This window comes from Vanessa tameamea, chromosome 7 (assembly GCF_037043105.1).
Source record: "Vanessa tameamea isolate UH-Manoa-2023 chromosome 7, ilVanTame1 primary haplotype, whole genome shotgun sequence".
NCBI lineage: Eukaryota > Metazoa > Arthropoda > Insecta > Lepidoptera > Nymphalidae > Vanessa > Vanessa tameamea.
Window position 1 is genome coordinate 9,368,918 of NC_087315.1, and position 21,905 is coordinate 9,390,822.

General features: G+C 32.0%; 1 protein-coding gene across 1 annotated transcript in view; it reads right to left on the bottom strand.

The window, feature by feature from the left end:
- Positions 1-452: 452 nt before the first annotated feature.
- Positions 453-21,905, bottom strand: part of LOC113401298 (xaa-Pro aminopeptidase 1-like) — a 29,124-nt gene continuing 7,671 nt past the window's right edge. Inside the window, exons 2-11 of the mRNA XM_064215389.1 lie at positions 5,529-5,773; positions 4,721-4,927; positions 4,319-4,535; positions 3,693-3,960; positions 3,366-3,627; positions 2,944-3,151; positions 2,269-2,502; positions 1,627-1,698; positions 1,344-1,498; positions 453-1,255 (exon numbers count right to left, since the gene is read on the bottom strand). Coding sequence (XP_064071459.1) covers positions 1,022-1,255; positions 1,344-1,498; positions 1,627-1,698; positions 2,269-2,502; positions 2,944-3,151; positions 3,366-3,627; positions 3,693-3,960; positions 4,319-4,535; positions 4,721-4,927; positions 5,529-5,773 — 2,102 coding nt within the window. The 3' untranslated portion in view covers positions 453-1,021. The remainder of the gene's footprint in view (positions 1,256-1,343; positions 1,499-1,626; positions 1,699-2,268; positions 2,503-2,943; positions 3,152-3,365; positions 3,628-3,692; positions 3,961-4,318; positions 4,536-4,720; positions 4,928-5,528; positions 5,774-21,905) is intronic.

The window sequence follows — 21,905 nt, forward strand, 5'->3', positions numbered from 1 at the left end:
AATTTATTTTATAAAACAAATGGCTAATTTTGTACAGTCATCAGTGCGTTCAAGTTATTTTATAATAACTTATTACAGAAATTACAGTTAAATTTACGGTGATATAATATTATTACAATTATATTGCTAATTTTGCTTAATCATATTGCTAGTATAGTTTATAAGAACAAGGCACCATTTTGGGGCATATCTTATTAGGAGATTTACAATTAAAAGCGTATTTAAAACAATATAAAGCATTTTAAAAATATCTACTATGAAATAACTGAAATTATCTAGTATTTTAATACATCTTATATCATATTACTTTTACAAGTTTTGAGTAGTGCAAATTACACAACTGGCGTTTAGCTTAAATGTGTGCAATAAGGATTACTTATGAAATGTAAGTTAAATTAAAAATGATAGTCTATTATTTTTATTATTTATGTTTATTTCATTTAAATATCACGAAGCTACGATTAAAATGGAGAACATCAGGAACTGAACTTATCAGATTTATCTAGAGTACCTATTACAGTTCAAATTTAGTAATTATATTTTTATAACTTTACTTCCTCATTATATCAAAGAGCGTTAACGTTGGATTCATTATTCCAAACCTTGGGGCTTATTACGATTAATATATCTCCTAGTTGTGTCCGCGTTACGCCCTTATGTTTGAATTATACATGCTTGTAGTACATAATTAAGATTATCTCATTACTAAATGCCTCTACCTACACTTTGGAGTTGTAGCGTAAAGTTACATAGCTTATAATTTTATTATAAAACGGGCTATCTAGTGCGAGAAAATTCATTCAAATCGGACAGGTAGTTCTTTAAATAAGCGCATTCATTTAAATATACTGTATCCATTCTTACTTTCAAAAGATGTTCATAATTACAGGCTTGTCTTGTAATTTTTAATTGCCCTTTATCTCATCGGTCCATGTTAAAAAAAACAAGTAACATTTTCGCTTTAGCTAAACTTAAATGAAACGGTTAAGCTATATTTCTACACCACAGTTACATAATTTAATTAATAAGTTAATAATAAGTTACTCAGAATACAGTTGACGGTTACTATCAAAGTAGTGATTTGTAAACTTTTATAAGACACAGCGGAGTTGGGATTATTCTTCTTGGCTCTTGGTGACTCTAATTTGATAGTTTTGTTCATCATCCAGTAGTAAACGTCAGTTAAACCTTGGATGTTCAGTTCAGGACCAACTGTTTGTCTAATCCGATCGTTGTAAGCGTTTAACCAGTTAATCTGTGATTAAAAATATAATGAATATTGCGATAAATTAAAATAATCTTATAATTAACATATTACATTTTTATGGGTTTTTAAAACTCACCTCGTATTCAGTAAGGAGGTTTTTATCAATCAACTTAGGTTCAAATGGTATGAGCGTCGACTCTCGGAAGCCCAGATAGTTACTAGGACGAGGTACAACTTCAAGAACATTTCCTAATTTCACTCCAAACTTCCTATTTTCATACCACGCTGGTTCTAGAAACCAAAATTAATGTCAATGGCACGCCAATGGCAGCAAATTGAAAATGATTGTGAAAAAAATTGTTTGATTCGCAAAAAAAAAACCTCATTATATTAAAATTCCAGTTGATGCTAATTCTTACCAATGGTTATAAAGTATCCTTCTCTAAATGTATGGAGATTAGTGTCTTGCCTGTAGTCTATTACAACGGGATCTGAAATTTAAATTTTCTTTCACAGGAATATTTTATCAGATTTTTCGCGTTTTATATATTCGAATGACTAGCGAATTTAATAGATAGAAAATAGAAATATTCAGCGAATCTATCTGATAAAAAATATAAAGTACATAATCATTATATGCTACCATATTGTTGTTAGCTCGTAACAACATGCAGGTGAAAGTAAGCAATAATTTACTAGGGCATCAAATAAAATACGGTACTTCTGTTATTTATGCCAAATCCCTAAAAAGGTTGCACAAGTTAATCTAAGTGTTAAAAATTTGAGCTAGGTTATTCACTTTTCTTGATGGACCAACAGAATACCCAAAATACTATGTATTCAAAAAAAGTGCTCTGTATCGAATTTATAAGATATCACGCTCGTAACAATATATTTTATACCTACATTCTTGCAGTATTCACTAAATCTGCACTAATGTTGTAGATCGATTATTATTATTGTCAATTAAATTAATAAATGCACTTATCAGTCTATACATTTTGACAAATCCTGTTATATACATTCTTATGTAGTTGTTATAGTGACAAAAATTACTACACCTTCTCTTCGATTTAAAGCAGCTCCCACACCATGTCCCGTAGGAGGAATGTAATCCTGTTTGAAACTCCAAAGCGGCGCCCTGACTACCGGGTCCGTGTGCGCAGCGGGCAGAGTCGCAGGTGTTAGCAGTGTACCAAACGCGGCAAGTGACCGAAGTACGCTGGTGTACGCTTTACGCTCTTCTCGCGAGGGTGTACCATAGTGTAGTGTGCGAGTCACTGTAGTTGTACCCTCTAGGAGAAAGTAATATACTTGATTAATAATCGTAGCACAATTTAAGTGATCTATCCAAGGTCATACTGTTACTATAATCAATCTTATGTAAACTATCAGTCGTACATTATCCATGTTATATTATATTATTATGTACTATATTGCAAAAATGATATAAAAAATATTAACATAACTCGCTTAGTTATGAACACAGATGCCTTAACACCAGTCTTTATATTTGTAACTTAAGAAATGATGAAATTCCATAGGAACTTTCATCACGTAAATAATTCATGCGTTACGAGTATAAGGAACAGTGCAAAATTAAATTATATATATTGTATGCTGTGTGTTGTATGTTAGAGTATTTACATTTATTTTATAACTTGAAATGATTTATATTATGATAATAATAGGAATTACCAAATATATGTAACTAACAATGATACAAATAACAGTACCGTCGTATTGTCCACCAGATTGTATCACCAGCGTGGAATTAGTGAATATCCGGCGATTGGTATCGTTAGTAGCTTTGTACTCCGGTACGGCGCCGTTGGGCCCGAACGCGACGCGTGTCTGCATGGACAGACTGACGTAGCCGGCCTGAGTGGCACGGGTTAGGTCAACCTTCATTGCTACCGTCTTTTCATACAAACTTGACTTTCCCTTGAACATTAGTAATGTTTTTAACATATAAATAATGACATGACAATGAGAAGGACATTGTTTAGATTAAAATATATTTTAAACAGAACCGAATCAAAGATATACTTGAAGGATTCATTTATTACTTTATCATTAGTAGTTCAGAATGTAATGAAAGGTTTCTAGTATTGTAATAATACTAGAAAAGTTTTTTAGATATAGATTATTATCCTACCATGGTTTCCATGTAACACATGACCGTGCACATGGCGACTGCATCACGTAGATGTGCTTTGCGCATTCCTTTTATTTCCGCTTGATTTTTCTGTGCTTTCAGGTAAACAATAGGAGACGGTTGGAATAATCTTTTTGCCTGTGAAACACTCTGAGCAATCGCCGCTGATGCACCTCTTTGAAAAGTCCCGGCCGTTGGTATTAGGATTTTCGATTCGGTGGCTCGGCGTAAATCCGAGTAGATGGTCGTGTATTCATTCACTCTTCAAAAATATAACTAATTATTACAATACAAAGTTAAATATATTAATAATTTCATTTTTAATACCTTGTACAGTTATTTGAATTCGTATAACAGTTGTAAACTGCAAGAATTTCTCGAACGGGCATGGAGAGTTTTCCCGGCGGTGCATACACACGGACGTCTTTGCTACTGATGATAACAAATGCCTTCAGAAGCGGTGCATAGGGGTTGTCCCTTCCGCGAATGTTAAGAAGCCACGCCACCTCGTCTAAAGCGGTCACCACCATCGCGTCCGCGGCCATCGATCGCAACTCATTGCGAACTGCCCATACTTTCTCACGCCAGGTCACTCCTACATCATTAATTAACGATAAGTTACGATAATATGGTATTCAAAATAATTCCGACTTATGGGACTTGAAATCAAAGTAGGTGACCATTTAAAAAAATAAAATGGCTTTGAATTTTTTTTTTATTTTAGAAACCATTGACCCCAAAGAAAGATATTTGTGTGATGTTTCGTTAAATATGGAGAACATTCGGGTAAAACGTGTCTCGGGCTGATATTATAAACACTTAGAAAGCAATTGTATAATTAAAATAAACCCAAGATAATTTGAACTGTGTGTTTGTTTGATAATTTCAACGGTGTATTAACAAATACACCGTAGAATAATAATAATAAAAAATAAGTATAATATACAGTTGACCTGTATAGTCCATCTTGTGTAAGTTGGCCACAATTCTGGAAAACTCCGGACGACGTTTCATTGGATCCATTTCCTCGTTCCATAACTGATCGACAAGTGTCGGCATGTGGACAAGCTGTAAGCCTTCGCGTTGCAAGTTTGCAGACAGCATTTGCCATTCGCCAACAGATGTAAGTCTTGCGTCTCCACCAATACGACCGTTACGCCCTGGGCGCTCCTGCTTTAATAGAAACTGAATGGCATCGATTCTTATAAATACATGAATAATAATAGAATATAGAAATAAGAAAAGAAAGTATTATATGATATCAAATGGTGTTAGTAAATTAATATTTATTTTTAAATTATTATATAAAAAAAATAGTTTGTAATGAAAGAAGGAGGGATGGACTAAAGGCGTACAGAAATCCATTCGACGATTGTAGGCTGACTAGGATCATCTCCATCGATCACAAGCCATGCGCAGGAGAGCAAGGCACGTGCACGACGGACGTCGCCTGCTGGAACCCAAATTGCAGCTCCACCGTCTGCAAGAACGGCCGCGGTACCTACTCCTTCCCATCCGCTGATGTACTCTAGACGCCGTTCCTCGGGAGATGGCTCCTCGCTCTGTGATGGTGAATTGAGATACACTAAGAGATAATTTAACACAATGAAAATAAACGTAATAAAAATTTTTAAATGTTCTAAGTAATTAGTTCCAGAAGAATTTAAACTAGCGTCATTTAACAAACTATATTAAGTAAAGTTACCCCGGTGGTAACTTTACTTAATATAGTTTTCGTTCGGAATGTAGATTCTAAAAATACAGTCATGTTAGTTAAATACAATACATGTATGTAAATATCCTGCCTGGAAGTCAACAAGCTATAGAAGTTTCACATATATGTACAAATAATTGTACATATATGTGAAACTCCCAAAGAAATCTAGTAAAAATCAAGCAGTATCAACAAAAGTATATAGAATTAGTTCATTGAACAATTTTTATTTATTTCACTAGTAATATAACATGTGCATGTGCTTATTAGACAATAATGAACAGCCAATGATGACCATGCATCTGCTCCTCTGGGCATTAACGGTGTGTCATTATCATGCCACGATGGACGGAGGTAACCATTTACCATCCGATTTATAAATATAAGATAAAAACTGTCACGTTTTTGTTGCATATTTTTTCAAAATTTGTAAAATAAGTAGCCCTTACCAAATGTTCATCACTGTAGAACACGAGAAAAGCATCGAAAAAGGCATTCATTTGTGTATAACTTGTATTTCGCATCGCGGTTCGTAATTTTCCAAGAGGCGTCGTGAGGCTATTGGCATCAGCGCATATTTGTGGAGGCAGTCCGGTTGCCAGTTCCTGGCTTATGGTCAGGGCCGCCTGAGTCGGTGATGTAGTTGGGGCGAGTGTTGACGTCGTAGGCGGTGATAAGCGAACTCCAAAAGATACTGAAACAAGCCTTATAATGTTTATTATATTCATCTTATTTTTGATGGTTGTTATTTCTTTCAAATTCTAAAGTTTAAATATTCGTTAAGCTAAAATTAGTCGACTTTACTATACGTACTCATCATTAAAATGTGTTGATAAATTTCGATTTAGTTTAAAGACGCGATGTCTACTAAAAGCAAGCATAGATAATAATAATTTACGAACAACTTCCAGACGATCAAACTGTCGGACTATTTAAAATAACTTATAAGCTCTTCTCATACTTGTGCTCTTCGTTTTGGAGAGCTTCTGTAATCCTTTCCCATTTGACATCATATTATACCAACTCTACTATTCAAACTATTCGTTTGTGGTAATTGCTTCAATTTAAATATTTTATCTTATATTCGAATTTATATAATTTATTTTTAAAAGTTTTTACTTCTTTATATTATGAAATAATATTAACGAGGACTATACTTTACAATTAAAAAAAAAAGAATATGATTTAATAATTCATTAATAGAAATGAATGTTTTTTATTTTTATTTATTCGATTTCGTAACGAGTTGTAGAGTAGAGGGATGTAGAGTTATTGTTAACACTTGCGTGATGGTTTTTGGCTTAAAGTATGTTACGTAACGTGGACGTTATAGCGTTCTAGTTATATATATAGGATAAAAAAAATATGGCATTACAAATTTGCGTCTTGGATATTAACTTTGAAGTATTAAATAAATACAATATATGAATTCGACTCAAACGTAAAAAAATAACTAGACAAAGCATACACACAGTTAATGATTCTCAATGATGCTATTTAAATAATTTAAACCTCTTTAGCCTACTATCTGCATAAAAATCAAGAATTATATATTCATTACAATATTAGTTGCAATTAACGTTCATTATTATAGTAATATATAATAAAAAAGGCATTAATATATATAATACCTTTAGGTATTATAGAATCCGCATCATATTTTGTATACATTATAAAAATTCATTTGTATGACGTAACATGTACATTTGAAAAAGCTCAAATCACACTGTTATGATTTGTGCTTTTTGAATAAAAATAATATAAGGCTGAAATATGTTTTGTTTCCTAAAATTTCCGTCAGAAGGAGAAAGCGGCTAGCGACAACGGCGGCCCTGGCGCGGGAACGTACCAGGAACCCAGTGCAAAGTGGGAGTTCGATAAGGTAGAAAGCTTTAGAAAGCTCACGCGTGAGACAAGGATACAAGAAGGGCGGGGTTGTGACTCTCGTTCTGGCACCCTTCCTTCCTGCAAAGTTATTTCTTCTCTTTCGGATTTTAATTGCAATGGGGCGTTGCTATAGGTAGGTAGTTACAGTAATCTATACCTGATAAAATTGAATAGATAGTCGACACTTGTTAAGACTTTTGAGCTTAGGTAACTTTAAATGTCCAGATTTGTATATTTTTAAAAGAGTCGTTGGTAGGGGATCAAATTCACGTAACATTAAAACTAAACACAAAAAATAATTTACAATCAGGACCAGATTTTGGGGAGGGCTACAGGTCCATAACCTCCCCATGAGAGTCTCTCCACAACAGATTACAATTTCTAAGACAAACATCGCACTTCCGATGAGAAACAAATTATAAGTTTCCGACGATCGTATTTCATGTGGATTTTATGTATTTTACTATTATATCTACATATATTTGTTTTATAAAGATTTAAAGAATAATATAAAAAAAATTTATAAGGAGTGAAAAGTTATTTTTTTTTTAATTATTCATAAATCCGATTGAAAAAACGTATTACTCGTGAAAATATTTAGCGCTTTGTTGGTCCCTTTTGGACCAACAAGAAGAATCCAGACCAAGACATTTGTTTGGGGGGCCAAACCTCTAAATAATAATTACAAATGTAAGCAGAGCCGAGCTTACTTATTGTAATTATTTTCTAAATTTGAACTATCTTTAAATCGGTATAAGAGTCACTGTAACTTATACGAAATTAAAGAGATAAGACTATACCTAGCACGTCTGAAAACAAATAAATTATAATAGAAAAGGATACGCAAAAAAAATATATCTGTAATACATATACACAAAAATTATGATTGTATAATAAAATCTCGTTCATATTAACAATAAGGTAATTTAAAACCCAAAATCATTTTGTGCTGTTCTCTTCATAAAAAAAATATATCATCGTAGGATTTTTAATTTTATCTTTGTAATAAATATTTAAACCACATATTCATAATATCTTGTCGACTTTATCTAGATTTATATTTAATTGAATGTGTATTTATTAATTTGCCTCTTTTCTTTTAAGGGGTACCTAAGGGATGTACGCTGTTGGAATGACGTCAATAACTAACAGGAATGTAGAGGTTATAAGGAGGTTACTCCTGCCTTTCTTCTACCACAGTGTGACTTTGTGATTTCTGACTATCATTGATTAAAAACGCTTTAAAGTATTCAGTCATCGCCATAGCCGTCCGTATTTTGAAATTAATATCATATCTTATTGTCACGAAACTACTTAAAAAAATTGTTCGATAAAATTTTCTTTCTCAATCACAAAAATGGTTTTTATTAACGATTACTTATGGAGAAACAAGCCACGTGAGTTATAATTAATACAAATATTTTATATAAAAATTGGTTAAGTATACTTTTTTTTTGTATCCTTAAATATCCCTTAGGATAGTCGAAGAACATTCCCAAAGGGACAAAATATCCTGCGAACTACCAGGGCAGCAAATCAACATAAGAGGTTGTTTGTTCGGCGTCGTCGTCCTGCGCAAGGATAAGCAAGCACTCAAGGATAACACGACGACTGATAAGTTGCATAATGCACCCGTGCAGCGGCCGTTCACTCTGTTTGCATTTGCCTACAGCTACTTATCGCATCGCATGGCACCTTCACTTTAAAATTAGGAAATATGCGTATATGTATGGTTTTTTTATAGAACGTCTGTAATGAAATAATTTATTAATATTATTGCATAGATTTACATATATTAGAAGAGATGCTTAAAATACTTTCTATCAGTGATGGATAATTTAATTGTATAGACATTCACAAAAAACAAACATTTATCTCGCCTATAAAAAAACGGACCAAATGTTACAAAACAATAAATCTCTCTTCACTTATAAATTGCATAAATTAAATTTTTATTGTTGGTAAAATACAGAGGCCGCTTATACAATGGTTTGCCCCCTTTTTATACTAGGGAAATATAGGTCGGTAAGAGATAAGAGCTTCCGAGAAGGGTATTATTAAGCTGCGTGGGACGAAGGTTGTTTCATTGCAATTCACTATAGTGGACCAAAACAAGAAAGCCGTTGTTGTTTGTTATAGAAGCCTAAGAAGGAGGAACTCGCTAAAGTATACCTTCTAGGCCACAAAAAATCTGCGTTGTTGGTTAACATAATCTAACTTCCTAATATAAATATGTATCATAAATGTTAGGAATAAATAAATATCAGAGTGAATTGTAGATGAGAGTGATAAATGAAATCTCATTATACACATACGTAACAATAAGCTGATTTGTAAGATAGATATTATTATAAAAAATAATTAATAAAATTTTATAAAAATCCTTACAATAAGAGGAAATAAGGAAAGGAGGAGTGAATGAATGGCATGGGGTTGCGTCACGTGACGTCATTTTTTACCAGGACCTCATAACTGAAAAGGAGTTTTGGTGCTTAGTAGTCACAACTTAAGAATTTGATATTTGAAGGCTATATGTATGTACTGGTAGTTGTGTTAAACATGTGAGAGGTGGAAAGTATGGATAGTAAGTAAGTATATAATTATATTTTGTGATAATAAGGTTATTTTTATTTATTTGGTTTAACGATATCACAAGTAGAAGCAGATTTATTTAGATCTTTTAAAGTTTGCAAACTTAGATCCGTTAAACTATGCACATGATTTAAAAGCGGTTTTCATTAATAGAATCGGAATGTTTCAACAGGAAGAGATATATGTATAAATAATTTAAATTACAGTAGAAATAAGCCGAGAATTATTAATTTATATGTTACAATATTTTACGTATTCAAATACACTAATAAAAATATTTTTAAGCTTGTTTATATACCTGATTTCTTCATCATTAAAGCTTAGTTCGTACACTTAGCACTTGAAGCGTTAAAGGCGTATACAGGCTATGACGACATGATGAAAATAACTAAACATATTTGTTTGCTATAAAGTTCAAGGAACAAGTTCATATTAGTCAGAGCTCAATGCATGACATGACGATAGTTAATACTATAAACCAATTAAGTTTCAATAGCTGTAGTGTCGATGTAGCGAGCGAATGCTGTTCAAGCTACAATAGACACACAATAATTTGTATCTCCAAAATTTCTGCAAGTTTCTTTAGTGAAGATGAATTACTATTTATAGTAAAAATAAAATATAAAACAAAGTATCTTAAGTATTTAAAGTGCCGATAGCCATTGGTACGAACTCCACTGTTTATTTTATAAAAAGCTGTTTTTAAAATGGAAGTGGTTGAAGCACAATTTTTGTATCTCGTAAGTTTTAGATTGGTTAAGGTCCGGGTGATCAAGGGGAAACCGTTTAATTTACATTTATTTAATAAATATTTTATGTTTTTATTTAATATTTTGACTATAGAGAGCAAAATATTGATAATATTAAGTAAAAATGCTTACGATTCGTTTAATTTCCCTAAATGTATCTGCCTTGAATGACTGTATTGTACATGAGAGTTTCCCGCCCATTTTGTGTATGTATTCTAATTAGAGACTACGTATTTGTGATGTTATTATATTTTTCAATGAGTGTGTAAAAAGTTATCCTCTGAGTGTAGTTTTCTTATGTAATGTATCTCTTATATAATGTTTGTACTTAGTAGTCATATAGGCGGGAAAAAAGCGGCTACAATTGGACACCAACTACTACACATTTATGGCGATGTTTTTTTTTATTTTAATTTAATGAAATACACATTTTATTTTATACTAGCTGTTACCCGCGGCTTCGCTCGCGTAGAATATGAATATATTTACAAATTACCTTAAAATATTACGTAAATTTAAGATTTCTTTGTATACCATATTGGTGTATATTTCAGGCCTTAGAAACGCTTTATCCAGAAACAGAAATTATGCGAATCAACTCATTTTTAATCGGTAGCCCAAAAATAAAATTTCGAGCTTCTAACTTCAAAATAACGGACTTCCAGACTAACCTGTATTCGAAAAGTCAACACCTATTTTTCCCTTTAGACATAAAATATCAAGGAACGCTTAAATACATATCTACCCATTTTTAATCAGTAGCCCAAAAATAAAGTTTCATGCTTCTAACATCAAAAATGACGGTCTCCCAGACTATCTTATGTACGAAATGACACCCCTATTTCCCTCCTTAGGCGTAAAATATCCAGAAACGTTTAAATACGTGTCAAATCATTTTTAATCGGTAGCCAAAAAATAAAATTTCATGGTTCTAACTTTAAAAATGACGGGCTCCCAGACTAACCTGTATACGAAATGTCAACTCCTATTTCTCCCCTTAGGCGTAAAATATCCCGAAACGTTTAAATGCGAATCAACTAATTTTTAATCGGTATCCCAAAAATAAAATTTCATGCTTCTAACTTTAAAAATGACGGACTTCCAGACTAACCTGTATATGAAATGTCAACCCCTATTTCTCCCCTTAGGCGTAAAATATCAAGAAACAGTTAAATACGTATCTACTCATTTTTATTAAGTAGCCCATAAATAAAGTTTCGTGCTTCTAACTTCAAAAATGACGGACTTCCAGACTAAGTTATATAAGAAATGTCAACCCCTATTAAACTCCTTGGAGGTAAAATATCTAGAAAGACTTAAATACGTATTTAATCATTTTTAATCTGTATGTCAAAAATAAAGTCTCATATTTTTAACTTAAAAAAATGACGGACTTCTATACAAATTTTTACCCTTATCTCACCCCCGTAGGGGTAGAGTATGCAGAAACACTTAAATAAGTATCTATTCCTTTTTAATCGGTATCCCAAAAATAAAGTTTCATGTTTCTAACTTAAAAATTACGGACTTCCATACAAACGTTCAACCCCTATTTCACCTCTTTAGGGGTAGAATTTCCAAAATTCGCTCTTTAGTGGGTGTCATGATATGTTAGTTTATAAGTATACAGACTAAAATACAAGTTTTATGCTTCTAGTCCTAAAAATGACAACATTTTCAACAACTTACAACCTTTCATCCCCCTTTTCAACCCCTTACAGCACTTTTTCCAAATAAAAAGTATTCTATGTCCTTTCTCAGGCTCTAGACTATTTGTGTACCAAATTTCATTTAAATTGGTTCAGTAGTTTTGGCGTGAAAGCGAGACAGTCAGACAGAGTTACTTTCGCATTTATAATATTAGTATGGAAGTATGGATTAGTATGGATTTTAGTGCCTATGTTGTTTGATTGCACTATTATGCCTTTTGCAGCATTACCATCGAATCGAATCAAATTCCTTTTTACACTTCTTTATTGCTTCTCAAATTAAATACTATCACCGATTCAGGAAAGAAAATTCCCTGCCCTGCGAAGAACCGGCGAAAGAAACTCAATGGTTTTTGTTGGTGTATTGTTGAGATATTCAATGTTAATAACAAATATCCAGGACGCGATCGAATGAATACCAGATGCGTTTAACTCAAAGTCCTCAATCCTATCTATTAGGTATAGAATAAGATATAAAACACAATTTCCTGTCAATTAAATATATATGTAAATATTAAGAACTACTTGGTACATATACACTTGATACTTTGAGCACGCACTAAAAAGGATGTTTGAAAATTTGATTTCAATTTAAATGTATGTTCGATTATTATTTGTTATTAAGGACGAATGTGCGGTCTAAAAAAGAGACGTTATTGTTATCTTTAAAATAATTGTAAAATTCGTAATTAAATGATTAATTAGTAATAATAATAATGTTTACGTAAAACTGGAACCGTATTCAGCGCGACGTTGCTTTATAGTATGTATATGTATATTAAAATACTTAGAAGTAGAATTATTTTTAAATAACAATAAATTTATTTGTAAATAATATTTTTTATGTAATGAATGAATTATCATCAAATACGAAAGTAATCGAACTAAGGCCTCAGAGAATCACAATAATGTTACTGTTAAATTACTAGGAGCACTCAAACACGTAGAAGGTAGTGAACTAAAACGCTAAGTAATAGGTTTCTATCGCGTACAAGAAGGTAAATGAAACATGATAAATATAACACACTCTTCTCCCATTTATACTATCCTAGTTACAACATTTGCCAATACTTGCCTAAAGATGTGTATGTATGAAATATGTATGGTATTTTTTTTATTTATTTGCATTTAGTGTCAAGGTATGCAACGCATATTAAGAGTAAATAAGGTTCAATTTATGTAAACTAAATAAATAAATAAAAAAAAATTTTTTTTTAAGGAATACAAGAAAATAAATTTATCGTTAAAAGTATATTTTAGCTAAGTCAGAGTGGGTACAAAATTTAATCAATCCATATAATGTGAAATTTTTCTGAAAAATATTGCGGCAATAATTATTATTTTAAAATTTAAATCTTTTCATGTAACAGATCCGTGATAATCTTTTATCGATTGTTTTACGTGCATACAGTTAGTGCCATTATAATAAGAGCTGCTTCAAGCATTGCGCGTATTAACTGTGCACCGTTAAAAGAAGATAACATGCTTACAAGCTTAATAAGAGGAAGGGAGTTAGTTAACTGATTGTGAGTTAAGGCCCATGGTTCTGAGTTTCTTGTTACTTCAAACGCGAGTTATTGTGCAGACTGCATCTCTTGCATTCACTGTATCCCTAGTAAAGTAGTTAGCTTTGACGCATGTCACTGCGTTATGGGCCGTGTACAAAACAAACAGCTTGTCCAGCAAGCAACACAAAAATATTTTTAATGATCTAATATTATTATATTATTTTCGTGCAATTCATAATATTTGTTTTATAACAATCAATTATTATAAAAATACTGGTCGGCCATAACTGCACAACACTATTTAATTTAAATAAAGAAATAAATGTCATTCAGTAATAAAATGTTCAAATTAAAATCATTTATTTATATATTTTTCTATTTAACAAAATAACCTATCTACTAACTAACCTATAAGAAGTTATTTATCAATAAGTTGGAAGTTACGGTGAAGTATTTCCATGCTTGTGTTATGTGTGTGACAAATGGTGTAAGCACGTGTCGGAAGGGTTGAACATGTGGGCTACATGTACTAGGGTAGCATAATGGCGTAGAGAGTTTAATGTCACACATGAGACACCCGTGTGTAATCTTTCTTCGTAAGTGCGCGTCGAATGTTTTTGTTAATGTGAGTGCTCTATATGAATGTAATTGTGTTTCTGTTTTATTTTTTCATTGTCGTCATATAGAGTTGAAACAATCAGGTAAATTTTATAATTATTTTGAGATAGAATTGTTGATTATTATTTCGATTATTACGAGTATTTACGTTTTGATAAATTGAGAATAGTTACGTTTGTTATATACCTTCAGTTTATACTAAAAGTACCTAATAATATAAGACTTATTTGCTTTAGGAAACACTTTACAAATTATAGACACGAATAATGGTTGTAAGTATGATAACATTGGTGGTGGCAAGATTGAGACATTTCCTTTGGATATTAATTACTATTTTCTGGGCTATAAACAACCAGCTCTCCTGACTGCAGTAGAGATAATAAGAGTAGTCTTATTGTCTCTAATAATAGTAACACTGCACTATCACTCTAACATCCGAGTGTCTGAGACGAATGAAACTGCAGAACGATATCATTTCGAAATAGAGACGAATATATGCTCCGTTTGTCTCTTAATATTTAACATATTAAAACTTTAAATAACATGAGCATTATTTCAATATATGTAAAAATATAATGAAACCAATGACTGCCTATTTTCTAAACGAGTAAGATGTTTTTACGTTTGTATATCAGGTTATTGTTATTATATAGCTAACAGTTAGTTATTGCCGTAGTAAGTGTGAAAGAAAGTTGAATTCTGATCATTCCTTCATGTTTCTTTGACATTTATGAATTCCTAGTTGAAGAGATTCAAGTGAGGCCATTTTGTTATATAGTTTTTTATTTTAAGTTGACTGTTAGTTTTTTTGGAAATATGTCAGAACCTTCTTTTGTTATTTAAACAAGAAGCCATTCTTTTTTTACAATTATTATGATAATTACTATTGTTAATTTTATTTTGCACTTTCTAAATTTCCTTTTCAATCAATCATATATACATTTATGTACTTAAATTGGTTTATAATTATCATGAAAAATCACACAAAAAAGGAATTTTCTGCTGCCCTCATTTCTTTTGATTTAGTTTTAGGTATAAAGTATTACGTCGAAGGTGCTCAAAAAGCCCTTTTATCAGATACTTTCGTCATAAGTATGTTCTCCTAGTCTGTAAAGTCATTGGGAGTGACATGCCCATTACTTTTCTTATTCCCTTTTCATAAATTTACACCTTACACCCACCCTGCCTCTTTTGAGACGTAACTAATTAAAATAATTATTAAAAAAATTCATAATTATTTCGTTAAGAGCATGCCCTGCGTTATATTATTTTGAAGGGCACTCTTCAAAACAGCAATAAGAATGTCTAAAACTCATCTTTATTGCACAAAACAAAGGTCTTACGGATAGATCTCCTATCTATTTATTCAAAAAGTCTTGGGCTCGTGCTAAATAATTATAATAATTTATTATCATCGATTGAGGAGCCCTTTTAAATTATTTATAATAAAACACATTCTACTAGGCCAGCACAGAATACGAGGAGATCGAAAGGTCCTCAAAAGGGCTAGTCGAATTTCAAGGTTTGACTACGCAGTAGGCGTGGTTTCTTCAACCAATCGTGAGCGAGCACTTTACGCAAGAAGTTACGCATTAAGACGCGGGCCCTACGTGCGTACCTACATTTCTACAGGTTGAGTTACTACACTTGTTTCTACGTGGACGGCTTACACCAACTGCATTGCTGCAAATATAAAATATATTTGTTTCAAGTGGCGTTTTTTTGTTATGTACACCTGCTTAATAGTTTGCTGTTTATATTATGAAATATGTTGTAGTACTTAATATAATTAGACACTTGATGAATTATTAATTATCATTGTCATATGAATACCATACAATATTCACATTATTGCATGGTATTCATTATGGATACGTGAAAAAATGACGTCTTGATTGAATGTGTAATTAAAACAGATACAAGAATAGTGTTGTAATATTAATAATGACATATTTATCCAAAACTGTTTAAAGTGCATAATATAAAAGAGCTATAAGCAAATTGTGTAAAATATGTAAATATAAGATTTGTTTATCGCAATGAATTTTTCGATTGGAATTGGCTATTAATATTTATATTTCCAAGCTGACTATAGATAAAAACCTATGATTTTAAAAATAAAAATGAGACAGTACACGAAATTCGATAATAATAAAAATGTATATAATGCTACTAACACACATAAATAACAGTATATTCAATCTAACACTATATTAGATCATAAATGACCGACGAAGCTAGGATGGATTGGATGGATTAGTAATCTAACTGGAGCGTGCCCCAGGTAGGATTTATGCAATTCTCAAAATTGATTTGTACCTTTAATGCTCTTGTTATAATGATAAAAAAGCTTGGAGTTAGTGTTCGTTTATTGTAACATAAATTGTATATAATTATGACATGTGTACCTATGCTTGATGAAATTGAGTAACTAAAGAGTTTTTTTACCGGTTCTTCTTTGCAGTACATCCCGGGTTTGGTGATAGCTTTACATAAATTGAACCTTGTAAAATAATGATTCGAAAATGCTTGTAAAAATCCACTCAAGTAAATTACATTTTAATTTGATTTTATTTTATTAGTCATACTTACGAAGTTATAAATGATTTCTGGTTCTTTGACTCCTTCTTTGACTTTTAGAAGGTTTGTTAGTATAGATAGTACAATTACTCATAACCAAAGGATGACATTTTTGGTTGTTTGGGCAGGACTCCCGGATCTACCATATGGCTTTTTGGGCTTCAGCCCAGGGCCCCGTGGTTTCAAGGGGGCCCCCGCTAAGTCAAGTCAAAGTCAAAAATAGACATTATGCGAAAGAATCCATAACTTTATTAAATTAAACAGATCGAATGGTTTGCAGCGCTGCGAGTCCTGCAATTAATCAAACCCATTCAATTATTTTAATTTAAGTCTACGTTCAAATATGTCTTAGGTGAACTAAGTAGTGTTAGCCCTCCTAAACTTACGGTCCGGCCCTGTGTTTGGGGGCACTAACTCCAGCACTCGGTAGGTAGCGCCGACGGATATTGAGCTCGAGGTGTAAGCTAATTAGTAAAGTTTTAACATGGCGAAAAGCTTTTATAAAATCGCTAAAAATTAGAGTACCTTATTTTTTATTTACGATATCATCCTACACACAGCCATTATTCAACATAATAAACCTTATTGATCGTTAATTTACTTATTTTTCTAAGAACATTTAAAATATAATAAAAGAAAATTGGTAAAATTAATTTAAAAAATACATACCTATTGTTAGTTCTGCTTTTCGTTTAGCTTAATTGTTGAAGTTTGTATAGAAATGATAACCAGCCAATGAAAAGTACGTAAGTATAACAGCAATATTCTTGTGAGTTATGTTAGCCTGGTATATGTATGAGTATTTTGTTGCAGATCCGCCTCTCGTGATCGAGATGATGGGGAAGTTGGATAAAATGATTTCTACAAAAATTATTAATATTGAAATTGATTTCACCAAACTACAAAAATGTTGTTAATCTTTTAATTAAAAATCGTTTACTCGTAAGTATTTCGCGATTAAGCTACGATAAATGAATTTAAGTTATTTTAAAATTGAATATTATTATTAATATTTATTTATTTACAATTTATATTTTTTTTGTGTTTTTTATGGATAAATCAATAATAAAAACATAATAAATATTGACTTCATAAACCCATATTTATTACATACATTTTGTATTGAAATGTCCCCTTTCTAGTTAAGTACATTGTCGATAAGTGCTGCTGTAAAATATTTTATTTCGTTATTGGAAAATAATATCGATGATCGGCGATAATGTCGAACCGTTCGGAAAATACTAAGGCTGCATGGACACGGAGAAGGTTACTTTAACAGAAATCAATACTCCATAATTTGAGCGCTACGCTATATTGGCTTGAAAACAGGTGAATGAAATCAGGTTCAATGAACATTCTCTACGGGGCGTTCCCAACTGTTGCGCAAATTTTATTGGATAAAATTGCATTACTGAACGATTAAAAAAAAGTACCATTATCTTATAAAAAATCTCACACGTTGTGAAAAACAACATGCATAATTTATTTCGGGTGCCTTTTAAAGAGTAATAAACAAATAATAATCTAATAAATAAAAACTAACTGTATTTTTCAGATACGCCCCCCCTTCCTTTCAATAATAACATGCGTAATTATATCGAGATAGTATTAGGGTATCATATTCTTAAGGCGATGTTCAAAAAAGTTAAATAAATAGTAATTTAATCTTTTCGACAATTTGGTTTGTTTTTATATCGATTAGAAATCAAAAATTTGTATATACTTCATTATAAACTATAACCTCTTTCTAAAATATATATACAGAAGTATACTTCACAAAACACGTATGTTATTATAATAATAAATAATATTACTTACTAATAATAATAATAGGTTACGTATCGAATCGACAGACTAATAGGGTTGCATGTTATCTTAAAAAATAAAAACGAAACACCTAGAAAAGGGTTAAACATTTTTGAATTCAAACAACCAGGACAGCATAACGGCTAAGATATTAGAATCGTACTAGTGGATACGAGTACCCCATTAAATTGGCTGCGTTGAGAATTCATTTACTTTTAAAAATTTATAGTTGAGAACGCACTATGCAAAGTGTGAATATTAGTTGATGCAAGAAATGTAAAAATAAAATCGTAAGATCAAAAATTAAAATAAAAAATGTTTGCAAAATATAACTCAAAAAGTAAAAAGATACAAATACGAATTTATTTCTTTTAAAGTCGATACCGAAACTCTTAAGGGATTTAAAAAAACAGTCATTACATTTAAATTCATGTTCAGACCAGCCACCCAAGCCGATGTCATTATTCGCTAACATCATTTGTAAGTACTTTGTTACAATTATTATATGCTATTATTTACAAAAGGTTTTAAAATCCCACTTTATTCTCTCCCACTAAGGGGCCTTTCAAGTATTACGTAAGCACTATTGGGGGGCGGAGGGGTCTTTGTTTTGCGTATTTTGGATGACATGGGGGGTAGGGAGTCTAGATGATGATTACGTCATAGGTAGTTATTTACATTTTTACACGAATGGCAACCCTCACATTATCTATGCTTGAAAACGAAACGAATTTTCGAGGATTCCCGCAAGTAATGCATACGTTTAGGCACTCGCTTTAGAACCGATTAGGGGAATTACCGCGCGCTATTCACTTGTCTAAATTTCCTCTGTCAGTGTATTGTTTCGTTTTGATAGCAAAGCAAGTTACATTTGTATTACCGTTGATTCCATTAGCCAAAGTTTGACGTTTAAATAAGACGTCTTTTCAAATAGACAAATCCAAGATATACCAAAAAATTTTTGAAAATTTTATAAAATCTCATACAAGTACAAAAATAAGAGAATTGAAGAAGAATTGCAAGCGGCGACTAAGAATAAATCCAATCTACTACATTTTTTTCCAAGGTGAGTGACGAAATCATTTTAGGTACCTATGAGTACTAGAAATATTAGAAATCGCCAAAAAGCAATGCGAAAATAATGATAATGTAGATAAACAGAGAGCAAAACCTTCTCAGGAAGCTATGAAAAATAAGATTGCTCTTGCCGTGCTGAAATTGATAAACAGATCATTAAGTTGCGCGAGGAAATAAAAACATCAAAACAGTCTTCAAACAGGAATATTCAAAACGCAGTTGCCCAAAAGAAACACAGGGATGGTATGAAAAGAAAGTTAGAAGATATTTGTCATGAATATCCAGAAATAAAAAAAAAACTATCTCTGAGGGATTCAGTGGGACGTCCTAATCTTGAAAGCAATCAACCATCACTATTGAAAACAATTGCGGATGTAGCTTTATTTGGGAGTGAAGCAGATTATAGAAGACGAACGTAATGTTTTCGCAGCGTAAAAACTCTTGATGAACTCACACAAGAATTACGTAAAATAGGATTTGATATTAGTCGCAGTGGGACATATCTAATTCTGCAAAAGGTCGAAGACATGTATCGACAGTCCCTGTTAAGCTCATTCGGGCTCAAACTGATCACCACAAGAGCCACTTAGATAGCAAGTTCGCTGAAAAAACAATCCATTATTTAGAGAACATAGCACCTTGGACCAGATCAAGGATTTTTCATATCTCAAGATGATAAAGGTCGAGTCCCTATTGGCGTAACTGCGGCAAATAAGCAAGCGCCTCTTTTAATGCACCTGGAATATAGAATCAAATTACCTGACCACGATTGGGTAATCGCTGAACGTCATAAATTAATACCATCTACTTATGCTGGTATCAAAATCACTTCCAGTATACTAGGACAACCGCAAGCCGTTGGATATTCTGGACCAACATACATCGCTATTCGAAGTGGAAAGCATAGTTCATCTACCGCTCATACTCATGCTCAGCTGAAGTATGGAGTTTAATGGAAATTTATGGCTATAATGTTACTGCAAAATATGTTGGGGCTGGTGAACAAGATGTTCCTGATTTTCCAGACATTAAATGGTGTTCAGAACATGTGCGTGAAAGCCAATACTTGCTTCAAATTGTAAAATGTAGAAATACAGAATGCTGTCGTCCAAGAAGTGGCCTATTCAGATTACTAGACAACAAGTTTCTTCCACCACCTGTAAAAGTAAAACAAACACTTGATGACTTGGTTTTGGATGAAGGAGGGCAATTTCTTGATCTTCCAGTCAATTAAACTCTACGCTTAAGTGCTTCACTCAAAGATTTCCTGCAAATGCCCTACGATTATTTTTGTCCGACGGTAAAATTGAGGCTATAAAGTCGAACATGCAAAACGTGTGGTCTTTATCATGCTTTCGTCAAGTCACTAAATCGTCACATCGAGAAGATCCATAAAAAAATAAACACGCACACTGATAAGAAAATTAGACCTGTAAGAATCGCTGCTCGTCGTGCTAATGAACTGATGTGCATTATTCAAAATTTAGAGCACCATGATGTTGAATGGCTCGATGAGAACGACGTAGATATTCCAAAATCGGATGAAAGTGAGCAGATTCACAACACTGAGCAGCAATCTAATGTTATCGAAAACTTAGAATCATGGATTCGGGTTTCATGGACTGGAAACTGTTAATTTTAATTTAATATGTGTACCAAAAATTTAAAATAAGTTTGTTATGTTCATAAGATTATAATATTTTTGTACCTTACTCTATGTTGAATACTGTATCAGTAAAATCTAATCTCTATCCTAAATCTATTATCTTATTTTTAAAAATATATATAACATTATAATTATAAATAAAAAAAGATACATTTATAATTGAATAATAAATATATATAAAAATAAAAAACGTAAGCATAGGGGGAGGGGGTAAGAGCTTTGCTTACTTTTGCTGACAAGGGGGATGGGGGGGTAAATAATTGTAATAAATCTGCTTACGTAATATTTGAACGCCCCTAAGCCTATTTTGCCCGAATTTCTATATTAACGCAGGGTGAGAATCTAAATCGTAATTTAATTTGGAGTCACATTAAGGATGAAATAATTCGTGCGAGAAAATCGTATTATGGTAATTATTGGTTTATCAAGATTGCAGTGATCATATTTTAAAATTGCTTAAGTTATTGACATTCATCTTATCTGTAGTTAAATGATACTTTGATATCACTGTGTAAATACTCAATGTGTTCTTCCCAAGTAATCACGACTTATTTATATAATTTATGATAAAACTGTCGCAGTAATTGATTTTTATTAAGTATTAATAATTTGTCTTTGACTATTTTAAATTGAG